The sequence below is a fragment of the Staurois parvus genome, unplaced genomic scaffold (genome assembly GCF_062004578.1).
Source record: "Staurois parvus isolate SC_StPar_1 unplaced genomic scaffold, SC_StPar_1.0 ptg000058l, whole genome shotgun sequence".
In the NCBI taxonomy this organism is placed as follows: Eukaryota; Metazoa; Chordata; class Amphibia; order Anura; family Ranidae; genus Staurois; species Staurois parvus.
The window spans coordinates 14,689,086-14,705,506 of NW_028317854.1; the positions used below are offsets into that span (position 1 = coordinate 14,689,086).

A 16,421-nucleotide genomic window follows, 5' to 3' on the forward strand; every position below is an offset into this window, starting at 1 on the left:
TGTGTGATGGCTGTCAGGTGCTGTTTGTTAGGTGATGGCTGTCAGGTGTTGTGTGATGATGGGTACTGGCTGTCAGGTGTTGTGTGATGGCTGTCAGGTGCTGTTTGTTAGGTGCTGGCTGTCAGGTGTTGTGTGATGGCTGTCAGGTGCTGTTTGTTAGGTGATGGCTGTCAGGTGTTGTGTGATGATGGGTACTGGCTGTCAGGTGTTGTGTGCTGGCTGTCAGGTGCTGTTTGTTAGGTGATGGCTGTCAGGTGTTGTGTGATGATGGGTACTGGCTGTCAGGTGTTGTGTGATGGCTGTCAGGTGCTGTTTGTTAGGTGATGGCTGTCAGGTGTTGTGTGATGATGGGTACTGGCTGTCAGGTGTTGTGTGATGGCTGTCAGGTGCTGTTTGTTAGGTGATGGCTGTCAGGTGTTGTGTGATGATGGGTACTGGCTGTCAGGTGTTGTGTGATGGCTGTCAGGTGCTATTTGTTAGGTGCTGGCTGTCAGGTGTTGTGTGATGGCTGTCAGGTGTTGTGTGCTGGCTGTCAGGTGCTGTTTGTTAGGTGATGGCTGTCAGGTGTTGTGTGATGATGGGTACTGGCTGTCAGGTGTTGTGTGATGGTTGTCAGGTGCTGTTTGTTAGGTGATGGCTGTCAGGTGCTGTTTGTTAGGTGATGGCTCTCAAGTGTTGTGTGATGATGGGTGCTGGCTGTCAGGTGATGGGTGTTGGCTGTCATTTGCTGTGTGATGGCTGTTGGCTGTCAGGTACTGTGCAGAGAAGGAGGCTCTAGGACCGCAGCGCTGCCTGTGCTGTCAGGGTGGATGCAGAAGAAAGGAGGAGGAGAGCTCCTGTGACCCGGGAGGAGGATAGGGCGAGGAGAGAGCAATGCTAAATCAAGGGTACAGTTAGGAGGCACAGCCACCCAAGGAAGGGATCGGAGGAGGTGTGTATGTGATCAGACACACACAGACAAGGGACACTCCGGAGTGATCGGCCTCATTCTCCTCGCTAGGTATCACTCAGCAGGTCGCCCCAATGAACATGTCAGTGTTGACTCTACAAGAATATGAATTCGAGAAGCAATTTAACGAGAACGAAGCGATCCAGTGGATGCAGGAGAACTGGTGAGTACAGGCTGATCGCCCTCATTGATGATCTATGCTCCTGGATGGATGGTACATCACCCACCCACACACATTCATTCTGTAGGAGTGAGATGATGATGATGTCCCTCCCAGAGGATTTCACCTTGTGGATCACATGCACGATGTGTCTTCCATGTGTTGGGTACACTCAGCCCTGGGGATGCCTCTCCTAACATGCAGCCATAGGCCTTTGTGGCATGTGAAGGGTGCAGGTGTGATGTGTTGGGGCCCTGGTCTATCCACAATGAATGAAAGCTCTATATTTCTGGACTGGGTGGTTTACATGGCCTTCAACATACATGATCACTTGCAGTGCCTGGGGTAAGAGCGCATACATAGGCAGGAGGGGGGTTCTAGTACAAGCTAAGAGGCCCTGCTTCTTAGACAACAAGATATTTTTGTCTTCATCTGTGCATGCTTATAGTAGTCATCAATAGTAAAAGCTGGCTCTGCTTTGGTGGGCTCAGGAACTGCAAATCAATATCTCTCATTGATCAACTGATTGCTTTCATTTTGTCAAACAAGTGTTTGGGGTGTGGATCTCCCGATTTCAGTTCCATTAGATTTTTTTTGTATACGTGCTAAAAGTTCACAGAGCAAGAACTGATTTTCTACCTAAATCTACTAGGTCTGTTTGGAAATCAGGTCATGAAATACATAACCGCTTTGTTTAACCTTCCATGATGTTATTGTTAAATATTTTCTTCTGTATATTTTTATTTTTGTGCAACAATGTGTTGGGTTCATATTTTATGAACACCAAGGACTGTTTTCAAAAACGTTCATTCATTCTCTATTCTGCATCTGAACACTTGAGCTGGGTTTGGTTTTTTGGAGGTTGGAGTTAAAGATGCCCACACACTCATTAATACGATTGATTAAAATGATCACATTAAAGCTCAGTTAGGGAAATGTTTGTTTAAAGCACTAGCAATGGTAAAATCACCTTTTATCACTCCAGTCCCTCTCACTGGCAAAAGTCTTTTGAAAAAAGTAAAAAAAAATCAAGCTGATTGCTTGTTTGTGAATCAATTGATTGCATGATATGCCATGTGTTCGGTTTCAATACAATTTTCAGTTACAGTTTTCCAACAGATCCAATCACTTTTATTAGACCCAGAAAAAATCACTTGAAGGTGGTCATAATATTAGGAAGAAATCTATAAATGCTGAAATGAATCAGAATGTTAATATATATTCTCTGATGATTGGATCGATACATGAATGGACAATATAAGCTCTGAGTGCAATGCCTCTCTATTCTTTCATTTTTTCTAGACAAGGTATTGTGCTCACAGTGATATGTAGTATTTGTTTAATCCAATTGAGTTTTGACAAAAGACTAAAATGCTTAGAATGAAGTGCTGACTTGATATTATTGGTGGTCTGAGACATGACTATGGTAATGGAAGTTTACAAATCTGCTTTGCACAGAGTGAATTGCCCATAGTATAATGCAGCCTTTCTACCCCAGAGGAACCCAATGAAATAAAATTTCAAAGGAAACCTTGCTAAAAATGAATTATGTACAATTCAGGTCTAGTATGTCATAGATATTATTAATCGTATGGCATACCTAAAAAATTTGACACCGTTTACTCTTATTTGACAAAATTATTTGCAGTAATAATTTTAAAATCATCAGTAATGATCATTAACAGTGCAGGCAGGCTTCTTTACATTGGTAGTCAATGGAGAAATACCTCCTTACATTGTGGTCAGTAGGAGAGGTGTACCCTAACATTGATCGTCATTGAAGAAGTGGCCCCTTTCCTTGTGGGTGAGAAGATAAATAATTCCTTTTAGGTTGGACGTTAATTAAAAGAATGGACCCTTTCACTGGGGATCAGTAGGAATAATACCACCCCATCTAAAACTATCCCTGGTGACACACCATCAATTGGCATTGGCCCTGGAACTATGCAGGCGACATCAGATGCTAGGTCAACCAGTCACTGCTCAAGGAACCCCTTGCAGCCCATGTAGGAATCTTAAGGTTCCACATAATCAGGATTTACAATGGCTGGTATAATGGTAAAGATAGTAGCCAAGAACATATGACAATAAAATCCTTTATTTGAGATGCCACAAATTCTGATTTAACAAGAGAATGAATTGTGCTTTAGCCAGCCATGTGCACATTCTCTACAGCCTGGGCAGGAAGTGGGTTTAAAAGTATCTGCAAATGAATTCTACTTTAGTATCCTGTATAGCAATACTAAGCAAAGGATTAGTCAGTAGTCTTAATGGGGACTTGTCAAAATGTCAGTTCCTACCTCTGTTCTGGACTGTGGTGTGTTTTTTTTTTTTTGTCAAAACTGTATTTGTTTTCCATTTTTTATAATATTGCTTTAACTTTTGCTTCATAAAGAATAACTCCAGACTTAACAGTTGTTTAGAACGTTCGGTATACTCTAGTAACATATTTTTTTCTGCAATTGAAGGGATGATATTATGCAAATTAATAGTTATGTTAAAGCAGAAAGGCAGAATTATCCTGCATCTGCCCACTGATCATTGGGAATCTTTAGCAGGTATGCCTCCACCCAACTTGGACAGCAAGGACAGTTAAGCAAATGTAAAGTCATTCTGCACATTCGCTGCCATTGATCACATGTTGTTTACAACTCATCCTGAATGAGCCATTCATGTGGTGGTGCAGAAGATGAATGACCTTGGTGTTCAGTCATTCTGAATGACTGAAGGCCAAGGTCATTCTGCACCTGCGCCCTCTGCTTTGTGAATGATTTTATTCTGATCAAGATGTAAACCTCAACACACACAGAATGACCACAGCTTTCAATCAAGGCCCAAGTGATTCTGTACCTGAACTACTGACTACACATCGTTTATATCTCAGCCCTGAATCTACTTGGTAGCATATATGGTCCACTTGCGCTGTACGCATGTAAATATTTGCAAACCTCCCCCCCCCCCAAAAAAAAAACAAAACAAACAAAAAAAACTTTTTTTTTAATAAAAAGGAGCTTTCCATCCATACCTGTCCCTCTCAACAGTTTGCACGTAGCCATAGACAGCAACAAAGTATTGTTTTGGTTGGAGTCAAGATGTTACAGATCTGCTGAGCAATTCAACCTGAACACTTGGTGAAAGGCATGTGCCAAAACAATGCTCAACTGTATACAGAGAGGTCCGCATGTTGGGGAAAAAATACAAATCTTCTTCAGTATAGTTTCCTATAAAGATCTTTCTTTCTGTGGCTCCCTTATGTGCACAATTTGTCCTATGACGACCACTTTTATAAAACATTCTTATGGTGGCCATATACACTTTTTGATAAATCATCAACTTCTTCTACGATGGGCAAAACTGATCTATAGTTGTCCGCATGTGACATATCGATCAAATGGGCCATCAAGCAGATTTCAATCAATAGCTGAGCTACAACCATTCATAGTTATTGATCACACACAAATGTGACATCGTAATTTGATCACTCGAAATATGACTTTATTTGTGAACAAAGTATCTCAGTGCTGCCGATCAATGCAAAACCATCAATAATATTCCTCCCTGGCTGGTTGACTCCGTTTGATCAAATGTGATCGAAATTGAGTCCAAATCAATCGGAAGGAAGGTTATAGTTATTCGATTGTGTATGGATTCCGTTGTTTTGATTGAATTGTACATTGCTAGGTAAAAATACAAAGCATGTGTGGCCACCATTATTAGCAGGGTTGCGTGGCAGCAGATCACTGTAAGGATGGTAGAGGTGTTGGAAGATTTCAAAGAAATGTATGCATTTATTTCAAGAAACAGGGTAGCTGAAAAACATTAAAGGAATCCTGCAGTGAGAGAAATATGGGTCAGCATGACAACCAAGTAAAGTATATTCACATGGCAGCTCCCATGTTTCTCTCCCTTTTAGAGGACTGCAGGGAAGGTAAGTATTAGAATAGGTTTGCTATAAAGAGAACTTGTTATTCCTGACAGGTTTACAAGAAGGCATTGCAAAGGACAAGGTGATGATATGCAAAATGTACAAGAGTAATTCGATTTTAACTGTTGTCAGTTTAGCTATCAAAATAATTAAATATTAAGGTCTTGAGTCCATCAAAAGTAAGTGGCTTCAAACATGCTTGGGACAAACATAGATCTATAGTCAGACAAAAAAGTAACAAAAAAAACCACAAAAACATGTAGGGGAAAAAGCAAAAAACAAACAGGAAGACTCGATGGATCACTAGGTCTCTATTTTTATTTTTTTTTTGCCATCACCTTTCTTGTTTGTTTCTTTATGAATTTAAATCTCATTCTACTCTGTAAATTCATTTGAATGGACTGTCTAATACCACAGAGCATCACAATCTGTGCTAGTGATGCACTCCAATGCAAGTGCATTGGGGCGCAATGAACCTCTTGCCAAATGCATATCGTATGTATGCAACAGCAAGAATGTAGGCCTTACCACTCAGATTCTGCACATACATCCATAGCAACCTAAGATCGCACACATCTGTTGGTGTTAATGGCGGTTCTCAGTCACAGCTTTTGATCATGTGCCTGCTGTGACAGTGAATCACAGTGATCATATGATGCAGATTCTGCACTGCCTCCTGGGCATTAAAGCCCACCTAAAGGGCTGCCAGGAGGTGGTATTAAGGGGGTAGGAATGACACTTCAGTATACCAAGTTGTGATTTTTGAGTGTTACCAAGGCCCTATCATGTGAATCCAGCCTAAAGGAAATCTATGGCACTATTGCTGACCCCCTCCTTCTGAAAAGGCTAGATGCCTGGTTGTCATGCTGATGCTTTGGCGTCTCTACTTTAATTCAGTGATCTATATAGATATATCAATATAGAAACATGAAATTGTGGCTTTTCTTTGACTTTTAGTTTGCTGCATACTTTTCCTAGTCGATGACTCTGAAGTATGGAAGACAGACATAGCCAGGCAAGTAGTATTTTAACAAAATGGCTAGCAGTGGTTTAAAATATTTCTCGTATGGCAGGAGTACTGTTATCTTAAAAGGCAGCAGTAGGTAACCATAGCAAAGGCATGAGCTGTTAGCCAATGAATGCTATCTCTATAGTCTTCTACTCATGTACTCTTAAATGTAATGCAACCATAACGTATCTATCTTTCTCTATTCTGGATACAAAATTGCCTTAGGAAAATCAATAACTATTGGTGAATATGACTATAGCATTTAAAGTGGATAAATGTCACAGATCTGTGGCAAAATCTAAAATCTGTTAACTGTAATAAATAGTTAACCGCACACTATTATAGCAAAACTAAACCCTCCTTACCTTTACAGCCAAGGAAGCTGCCCTCTTAGGCTCAGGTTTTTTTTTTTTTTTTTTTAGCCATAGCACGTGATTAGCTATATCAGCCATTTCATGGCTCGACAGTTCAGTTGAGAGTTGACATAAGCAACTATAATCGAATGCCTTGAATGTAAATATTTTGAGAAAAGTTAAAGTGGTGGGTTTATTTCCACTTCAACGATAATTAGAAAGGAAAGCAGCATATACTTAAAAAAAAAAAAAAAAAAATCAGTTGCATGAGGTTCTCCTTCATATTTAAATTGGCAGTCCCAGGAAAGTGAATTCCAACGGCCTGTGTCCTATGTCAGTGGGTGTGTATAGTTTGGGTTTTAAAGCAAAGGCTGATGGTTTTTTACGTTCATGGATTCTATGCATGAAGGTAAAAAACCTTCTGTGTGCTGCTCCCTTCTAACACTCACCTGAGCCTCAGCTGTCACAGGTCTCTCTCTCCTCATCGGCTGACACACGGCAGTGGGAGCCATTGGCTGTCAATCACAGCCAGGGAGCCAATGAGGAGAAAGAGTGGGGGTGAAGCCAAGTTGCAACTCTTTGTCTTATGGCCGCATAGAGCAAGCATGCACCAGTGCCCCCATAGCAAGCGGCTTGCTATTGGGGGCATTGGTCAACGGGGGAGAGCCAGGAGTGACGGCAGGGGACCCGAGAAGAAGAGGATCGTTTCTGCTGTGTGCAAAATGATTTTACAGAGCAGGTAAGTTTGGCATGTTTGTTATTTGCATATCCTTTGCATATCACTTTAGGCTGGGTGTTGCGGTCTATCAGACCTTTTCGCTTCACTTAACTAGATCTTTAAAGGGTTGGTGCACAGTAGACACATGGCTGTGCAATGATTGCCCATGTAGTTGCTGAGTCCCTGTGTTGGTTACCTGCTTGCCCGTGTGCGTCATTGGCCTCTGAGGTCTTTTTTTGTTTTTTTGTTTTTTCTGTGTCCCTTCCGACGCCACCTGGCCCATGCTGGCCAGCTGTTGCCATTGGTGCACTCCACTTGACTGCTCCTCTTTGTAGTCACAGTTCTTGGTACTCTTTATCCATTAGCTTCTCTGTTGCCACAGCTCCAGGTACGCTTCACATCCTACAGCCTCTCCATATCCACACCTTTTAGATGTACTGCATCCAACAGCTTCTCCATAGCCATTTGTTTCTAGTACACTCCATCCATCAAATTCTCCTTGCAGATACTCCACCAAGCATGTTTAACCTGTCAACCCCGCACCACCTGGCACGATTCATCCATCTGTGTCACTTAGCCACTCTGAGCCCTCACAGCTGGGCACATCTAGTCATCCTGCTTCAGTGCTCCCTGTTGGTTTCTATCCTTTCCTTTGCTAGTCAACTGATTCATTATATCTGGCTCTCAGTTGAAATGTGGTCCCATTGAACTCGTGGGTGAGTTTTATAGCTGGCACCATCTGTCAAACACTGCACCCAAAGTTAAAAATTCTGCAGCCACAAATCAAAGTGCAGCGGCATGTGTGCAGCCCTGTGCACCTGTGTGTTTATCCCAAATCTACTCTTCTTTTTTTTTTTTTTTTTTTTTAGCTTTCTGCCACACATCCAAAAAATCAAACCAGTTATTAAAGTGGTTCTAAAGGTTTGGTGTGTCTGTGTACATCATACTTGCCTGCTCTGTGCAATGGTTTTGCACAGAGCTGCCCCGATCCTCCTCTGCTCTGGTTCCCCGCCATTGCTTCTGGCCCCTCCACCTTCCCAAGTGCCCCCAAAGCAAGCTTCTTGTTCTGGGGGTGCTCGCGTATGCTTGCTCCCAAGGTGGATCTCTTTGTCTACGGGAAACATAGAGTGTGGCTCAGTCTCGCCCACCGTGCCCTCCTCACTGGCTTTGATTGACAGCAGCAGGAGCCAATGGCTTTCGCTGCTGTGTTCTAGCTGATGAGGAGAGAGAAACCCAGGAGAGCCACTGCTTTTGTGCACATTGCTGTAATAAGATCGAATTCAGATAAGTATTGGGGGCTGAAGGGGGAGCTGAGCACTGGAGGTTTTTTACCTTCATGCATAGAATGCATGAAGGTAGAAAACTTCACCCTTTTGCAACCATTTTAATACCTGGACTCGGTTAACTTTTTCATGGTTTGGCAGGTGTAAGATCCGAAAGCAGAACCATCTACCATGAATCCAGATTAGGATGCAACATACTATGCCAACCCAAAACTGAACATGGTATATTCCTACATGGTATTAAACTCTGCTACATTGCAGTCCACATTGCAAGAAATGTAGTTTGCAGGGGGACTAAACATCTGGACCGAGATACACCTGTCTCACTAGATGCATCTCCATTGTGTGATATACTGGTGCCACAGGACCCTAAATAAAACTCAACTTGGTCAGTAACACAGACATTGCTTAACCAGAAAAGTCTTTCCTCTTGTCCTTCCACATTATTCCCTTTCCTAGGTATCACCTGCTCCCCCATGGTACTAAAGACCAACCCTTAATACTTCTAAGAAAAGTGGGCTGGTATTGAGCAGCACTCTTTATGGTTAATCCTAATAGACCTCCCCAAGATTCTATGACCCAGACCTATCTCCCCGAGGACACCTCCACTTTTGAACACTTTCTCTAACTTACAAACTCAAAGAAGGCTCCTCTGTATTCATATTTCACAGATCTGTAAGAAATACACGAAGCACATCAAGTTTCAAGTATGAATACACATGCCGTTTTATATTTTAGAAAGTATTTGTTTATACTGGAGTTCAACTTTTAACATTCTCCTTCAAAGGAATACTTTGAGCTCAGTAATTTAGAGGGGTGCCCACATACCTTTGGTCATAGTCTAGTCATGTCATGATGGTCATCTGTCCACAAACTTTAGCTCCCATAATATAGGTGCCAGTAAGTAGGGTCTTTATTGACTACTATGAGGACCTGAAAGCAAAAATATGCTAGTATGCATTGGCTACAATTAGGAAAACTAGAATGTCAATGAAGAACTGTGTAGTGGGTGAAATCTGCACATCTGCACCCAGCCTAGGGATTTTCAAGCAGCAATTTGCCCATTATCAGCTTGCAATTAGCATAGGGAAGGGGTGGGCAACTGTGACCCTCCAACTGTTGTAGAACTACAAGTCCCATGAGGCATTGCAAAACTGACAGTTACAAGCATGACTCCCAAAGGCAGAGGCATGATGGGACTTGTAGTTGACCAACAGCTGGAGGGCAACAGTTGCCCACCCCTGGCATAGAGCATTTGAAACCATAGTTGGACCTTTTTATGGGGAAAAAAGCTAAACTGTTCCTCACTATAGTTTACTTTTCTCTGCAGTGGATGATGCAAAAAAATGCTACATAATTGTATTGTTGGGACAGCAGTGTCAAAATTTACAATGCACATGGACAGCAAAGAAGGTTTAGTTTTAGGTTTCTAGAGGTGTGCATAAAAAGTTGATGGCTCTACCAAGTGTTGCATTGTTCTTTTAGCTAGCCACAGTTATACGTTTTAATTTACTACAAGAAATAGACGGATAGTGGGATAAATGTTGTTTGGCCTGTGTGTGTGTGTTTTTCGTGTTTTTTTTTTTTTTTTTTTTTTTTTTTTTACATTAGGTGATCGAGAGCAAAGGTAATTTCTGCACAGTTCTTAATATGGATTTTAAATATATATATAATATTTATTTTGTATTTTATTCATTTTTATTATTCTATTTTCAAGTAGTCTGTAGCAAGAGATATCCTCTGAGGATGTTATCTCTCTCTTTAATTGATAATGACTGTTATGAAGGCATGCACTAATTACCCAGGTGAATTATACGCAATCAGAAAGTTGCAGACAAATTAATTCTCCAGATGACACTACTTGGAAAGAACAGTTGGCGTAGAGGCGTAGAAATTCTAGGTTTTCTTTGCTCTGCATGCAGTTTATGTCAAGCTGAGGATAATTTGGTTTTAAAGGACAAGCACATCAAAATGAGACTTGGCTGACTATTTTTTCTAGAATTACTAGTTGCCTGGCTGTCCAATGACATTTATAGGTTCTGAGTCAAAGACCTTGAACAAGCATACAGATTAGGAGAGTCAAGTGAAGTCTGATCTTTAAACTTCTCTTGGATCAGTGATTTAGAAAGTGCTGACGTCATAGATTTAGAATAATTGTCACACAACTACCAGTCTCAGAAGATGAAGTCAGCAATGGCTGCACACATAATTACCTGGCAATGGTTTCCTTCAACAGCCTCATGCATTAACCAATATTATACATAAAAGCAAGCACTTGTGGTCAGATTGTATTGTAGGAAATGCATACTAACTGATGTAATTCCTTTTGAAGTGAATGTAACCTGATGGTAGCAATGTAAGTAAAAACAAATAAAATGCGGCATAAAACCTGAAGTTAAAAATGTGTTTTCTGCTACTTCCTTCCTCATGCTTCTACATACTATCCATGAACAGATCTCCAGATGAATCAGAGCAGAAAAGCATGGATGTCACTTTTGTGACATCATGTCTGTTCAGTTTTTTGGGGGTTTTTTTTTCCTGCAACCGTTTTCAAACCCATATTAGATATATATAGGCAGCCAGATGTAAATGCACACGTGTCCATTTTACATCAAGACTACCTCAGATCTGTCCCCTTTAGGGAGGAAAAAAGGACACAGACCATTTTCCATTATTTTTTTTCTTTTTCCTGGATCTTAATGGACTTGGAGGTAACCAGATATAAATTGGGGCATGTCTGTTTTACAACTGCCTTCCCATACACTCACAAGGAACTTCTGGTCAGGCCTGCCTGACACTGGTAGGTGGATCTGATTGGACCACTTGTGTGAAAAGGGCCCAAGGAAAGCTAGTCATGTGTTAAAGTGGTTCTAAAGGCAGAAGGTTCTTTAGCTTAATGCATTAAGGTAAAAACCTTCTGAGTGCAGCTACACCCCCCCTCAGCCCCCTTTTATAGATATCTGAGCCCCACCTCGACCCAGCGCTGTGCATGAAAGCAGAGGTTCTCCCAAGTCTTTCTCCTCAGTGGCTCACACATAAGTGCTGTCAATCACAGCCAGTGAGCCAATGAGGAGCGCGGGGCACTGTCAAATGTCCATTCACAGGAATGTGGCTCAGGAGCAAGCCTGCTTGAGTGCCACCATAGGAAGAGGCTTGCTATTGGGGGCACCCAGCAGGGGGGAGCAGCCAGGAGCGCTGGCGAGAGACCCAAAAAAGAAGAGGATCGGGCTGCTCTGTGCAAAACCATTGCACAGAGCAGGCAAGTATGACGTCTGATCAGGGGCGGACTGACAACTCATGGGGCCCCCGGGCAATAGGGGATCATGGGGCCCATGTGTCCTTGCCCAAACTCAAAAAAGCCTATGAAAAAGGTACCAGGGGCATCTCATGGGGCCCCCTACAGACCCTGGGTCCTCGGGCAGTGCCCGAGTTTCCAAATGGTCAGTCCGCCCCTGCGTCTGGTATTATTTTTTAATTATTTAATTTATTTTTTATTATTATTACTATAACCTTTTTAGAATCCCTTTTTTATGTAGGCCAAATTTCACCGTAAAAAAATATTCTGTTTGAATTTGGGTGATTTCTAATGAATTCATAACCATATTATAGAATCAAGAAGTCAAAACGTCTGTCAGGAAGACACAGCCAACACACAGGACCTTCCCTTGGCCATGTAGGAAAGCTAACGTTAACAGGGAATTGACAACTCAATTAGACCCAAAAGGGAACCTCTTCCAAGAGACTTATGAGTATTCCATCATTCTTACTGATTTTTCCAAGTAGCAAGCAACACATGGAGGTATAAGCCTAAAGTCAGTTATTTTAGGTCTACTTTAACCATTTTGCTTCCAGAACAATGTTTTAATTTTTGACATGTTAAAAGTTTGCTTTTCACATCATGGTACTATTAAAAAGGACCACTTTTACATGGAAGTGGTCTTCAGAAAACAATACAAAGCTCATGGCTGGTACTGCTGTAGCTGTGACCTTGTTTTAACCACTTAGGCTCCATTCACACTTGTGCAACGTGTCATGTGACTTTGGTCACATAAAGTTGCATGACAAGTGGCAGCCCATTGTTTTCAATGGCACCCATTTGGATCTATGCTACTTGGGCGCAGTGACTTTGAAAAGGTTCCTACACTACTTTGATGAAACTTGAGTGCCAGAGAGAGTCATTTCTAATTCGCACTGGAAATCATGTGACTTTGGAGTTTCAGGTTGTTTATATAAACAGGCAGTGGATGGCAAGTGGTTAAATGAACTGAAGTCTCATCTGTGAACACTATAGAGGTTCATATCAGAGTTGATCAGCAGAGGGGGCATGGTTGGCTCATGCTTTGGCGTACCTCAGGGGAAATAACGGCGAACAGACAGGTTTCTTTAACCTGATTGTTTCCTTGGAGGAATTTCAGCCAGCTGTGTTGCAGGTATATGATGGATTTTGGGAATGGGACATGACATCTGTGGGAAGCTTAAAACCCGTGTTTTTCACTGTGCGACTTGCTTGCGTTTTTGATGTGATTTTGATGTTTTGCAACTTTTGGCTTTGGACAATCATAACAATACAGAGTGTGATACACATTACGAACTTGCAAAACCCTCCTAAAGTCATAAACAAATATGAATTATTTGTTTTCATTCTAATTTATTTCAAATTTATTGAAATTCATTACTTTGTGATTTGGAGATTCGGATACATCTGAATCTCTTAATAAGGAAAATGTCATCCAAATTTCGATTTGTAATGAAACGAATGTCACATGTCTACTTCAAGTAGCTTTTGTGTGTGTACGAAGAATGATAGTTACTTGGATATTGTTTCATTCAGAAGTGTTGCTGTATTTAAAAGAGAAGTACATCCAAAGCTCTTTTCCCTCGTGTTACCCGTTTTCAGCTGAAGCTCGAGGGTTAGGGAAAGATCCTGACTTTAAACTTGGGATCGACCCTAGAGTCAACGATCTTCTGAGAGCCTGAGCCAGCTGCTCCCTCCCCCTTCACAGTCCAGCCCTCCAGTGAGCGCAGGGGAGGCCGAGCACACAGCGGTGACTGACAGCGGTGAGAACTCAGCGGTCATGTGATCGCTGAGTTCTCACCCTTAGCCTAGGATGGTGGGCAACCTGTGGCTCTCCAGCTGTTGCAGGACTACAAATTCCATCACGCCTCTGCAAGTCATAGATGTAACTGTCAGTTTGCAATGTCTCACGGAACCTGCAGAGTCATGCTTGTAATTTACGGTCTTTGTAATGCCTCATGGGAAATGTAGTTCCACAACAGCTGGAGAGCCACAGGTTGCGCACCCTGCTGTAAGCATTTTCTGCAGCGTTTTGCAGAAACAGTGCAGTCCATTTAACATGATTTCCTATGGGACATGTTCATACCTGTTCGTTTCCACCCGCTGCGTTTTTGGAAAGGGTCAGTGACTTTTTTGAACACAAACATTTGCGTTTTTGGTTCTATAGACTTCAATGGAAATGCTGCAGAAAAGCATATATTGTATATTTTTGCTGCCTTTTTTGATGCGTTTTTGCTGCATTCTTTATGCATATTGCGATTTTAAATCTGAATAGCAACAAGAAAAAATTTTAAACAATGAAAAAAAAGTGTCATGCAAGTGCACAAATGCAACACAAAACACAATGCAGAAACGACTCAAACGCAACCTGCATAGGTGTGGACCTAGCCTTAGAGCTGGCTGGGGACAAAAGCAGCATCGGACCAATGCTGCATCCACCTAGGTAAGTATGATTTAAAAAAAAAAAAAATGGACCCCATACGTCTCTTTTAATTACTTGTTGGCATAGTTTACATATCTGGCTGAAATCTAGTGTGTGTGTGTGGTCACTGACCAGCCAAATGACCACCCACCATAACCTGTCGAGGCATGAACTTCTCAAATCATTCTTGAATTCATTAGACCAAGCCACCTTCTTCCATTGCTCCGTGGTCCAGTTCTGATGTTCTCTTACCCATCATAGATGCTTTTGGATGTGAACAAACATAACAAACTGTGATGCACTGTATGTTCTGTCACATTTCTAACAGAACCAGCAGTGACTTTTTCAGCAAATCGAGCTACAGTAGCTCTTCTTTTGAGGCAGCCTTTATTCCCATGTGCATCAATGAGCCTTGGCTGCCCATGACAGTGTTGCTGGTTGGCCAGTTTTCCTTCCTTGGACTACTTTTGGTAGGTTCTGAGCACTGCAGACCAGGAACTTCCCACGAGAACTGCAGTTCTGGAGATGCTCTGACCCAATCATCTAGCCATTGCAGTTTGGTTCTTCTCAAAGTCGCTCAAATCCTTGCACTTGCCTGTCTTTTTTTTTTTTTTTCTCTCTCTCTTCTACTTTCAACATATCAACTTCTGGGACAACATGTTCACTTGCTGCCTAACAACATGCCCCACATAAATACTAATATTAGTTACTAAATGTTATTCACGTTACCTGTCGGTGATCTTAATGTTATATATAAAATCTGGTGTGTGTGTATGATAGATAGATACACACACTGCTCAAAAAAATTTAAAGGAACACTTTTTTTAATCAGAGGTATAGAATCAAGTCAGTTAAACTCCTGGGATATTGATCTGGTCAGTTAAATAGCAGAGGGGGTTGTTAATCAGTTTCAGCTGCTTTTGGTGTTAATGAAATTAACAGATGCACTAGACTACTCATCTTTTCTGACTGTTTTTCACTACTTTTGCATTTGGCTAGGGTCAGTTTCACTACTGGTAGCATGAGGCGATACCTGGACCCTACAGAAGTTGCACAGGCAGTCCAACTGCTCCAGGATGGCACATCAATATGTGCCATTGCCAGAATGTTTTCTGTGTTTCCCAGCACAGTCTCAAGAGCATGGAGGAGATTCCAGAAAAAAGTCAGTTACTCTAGGAGAGCTGGACAGAGCCGTAGAAGGTCCTTAACCCATCAGCAGAACTGGTATCTGCTCCTTTTGTGCAAGTAGGAACAAGATGAGCACTGCCAGAGCGCTACAAAATGACCTCCAGCAGGCCACTGGTGGGAATGTCTCTGACCAAACAATCAGGAACAGACTTCATGAGGGTGGCCTGAGGGCCCGACCTCCTCTAGTGGGCCCTGTGCTCACTGCTCATCACCATATAGCTCGATTGGCATTTGCCATTGAACACCAGAATTGGTAGGTCTGCCACTGGCACCTTGTGCTTTCACAGAAGAGATTAGGTTCACCCTGAGCACAAGTGACAGACGTGAAAGGGTCTGGAGAAGCCGTGGAGAATGTTATGCTGCCTGTAACATCGTTCAGCATGACCGTTTTTCGTGGTGGGTCAGTGATGATCTGAGGAGGCATATCCATGGAGGGATGCACAGACCTCTACAGGCTAGAAAATGGCACCCTGACTGCCATTAGGTATTGGGATGAAATCTTTGGACCCATTGTCAGACCCTATGCTGGTGCAGTGGGTCCTGGGTTCCTCGTGGTACACGACGATATGCAGCGTCATGTGGCGAGAGTATGCAGGCAGTTCCTGGAGGATGAAGGAATTGATACCAATGAATGGCCCCCACGCTCCCCTGACCTAAATCCAATAGAACACCTCTGGGATTTCATGTTTCTGTCCATGCGATGCCGCCAGGTTGCACCTCAGACTGTCCAGGAGCTCAGTGATGCCCTGGTCCAGATCTGGGAGGAAATACCCCAGGACACCATCTGTCCTCTCATTGGGAACATGCCCCGACATTGTCAGGCATGCATACAAGTACGTGGGGGCCATACAAACTACTGAGCACCATTTTGAGTTGCTGCAATGAAACTTCAACAAAATGGACTAGCCTGCTCCATCATCTTTTCACTTTGATTTTTGAGGTGTCTTTGAATTCAGTCCTCTGTAGGTTGATCATTTTCATTTCCATCAAACAATGAGGCATCCTTACATTCCCAACACATTACCCAGTCCATATCTGTATAGATATCTAGCATGATATTTTTCCTCATTAAGATCTGATGTGATTTCAAAGTATTCCTTTTAATTTTTTTTGAGGTGT

At 42.2% G+C, this 16,421-nt stretch overlaps 1 protein-coding gene across 1 annotated transcript in view; it reads left to right on the plus strand.

The window, feature by feature from the left end:
* Positions 1-768: 768 nt before the first annotated feature.
* ELOVL6 (ELOVL fatty acid elongase 6) overlaps positions 769-16,421 on the plus strand; it is a 95,602-nt gene continuing 79,949 nt past the window's right edge. The window contains exon 1 of the mRNA XM_089668509.1: positions 769-1,112. Coding sequence (XP_089524635.1) covers positions 1,024-1,112 — 89 coding nt within the window. The 5' untranslated portion in view covers positions 769-1,023. The remainder of the gene's footprint in view (positions 1,113-16,421) is intronic.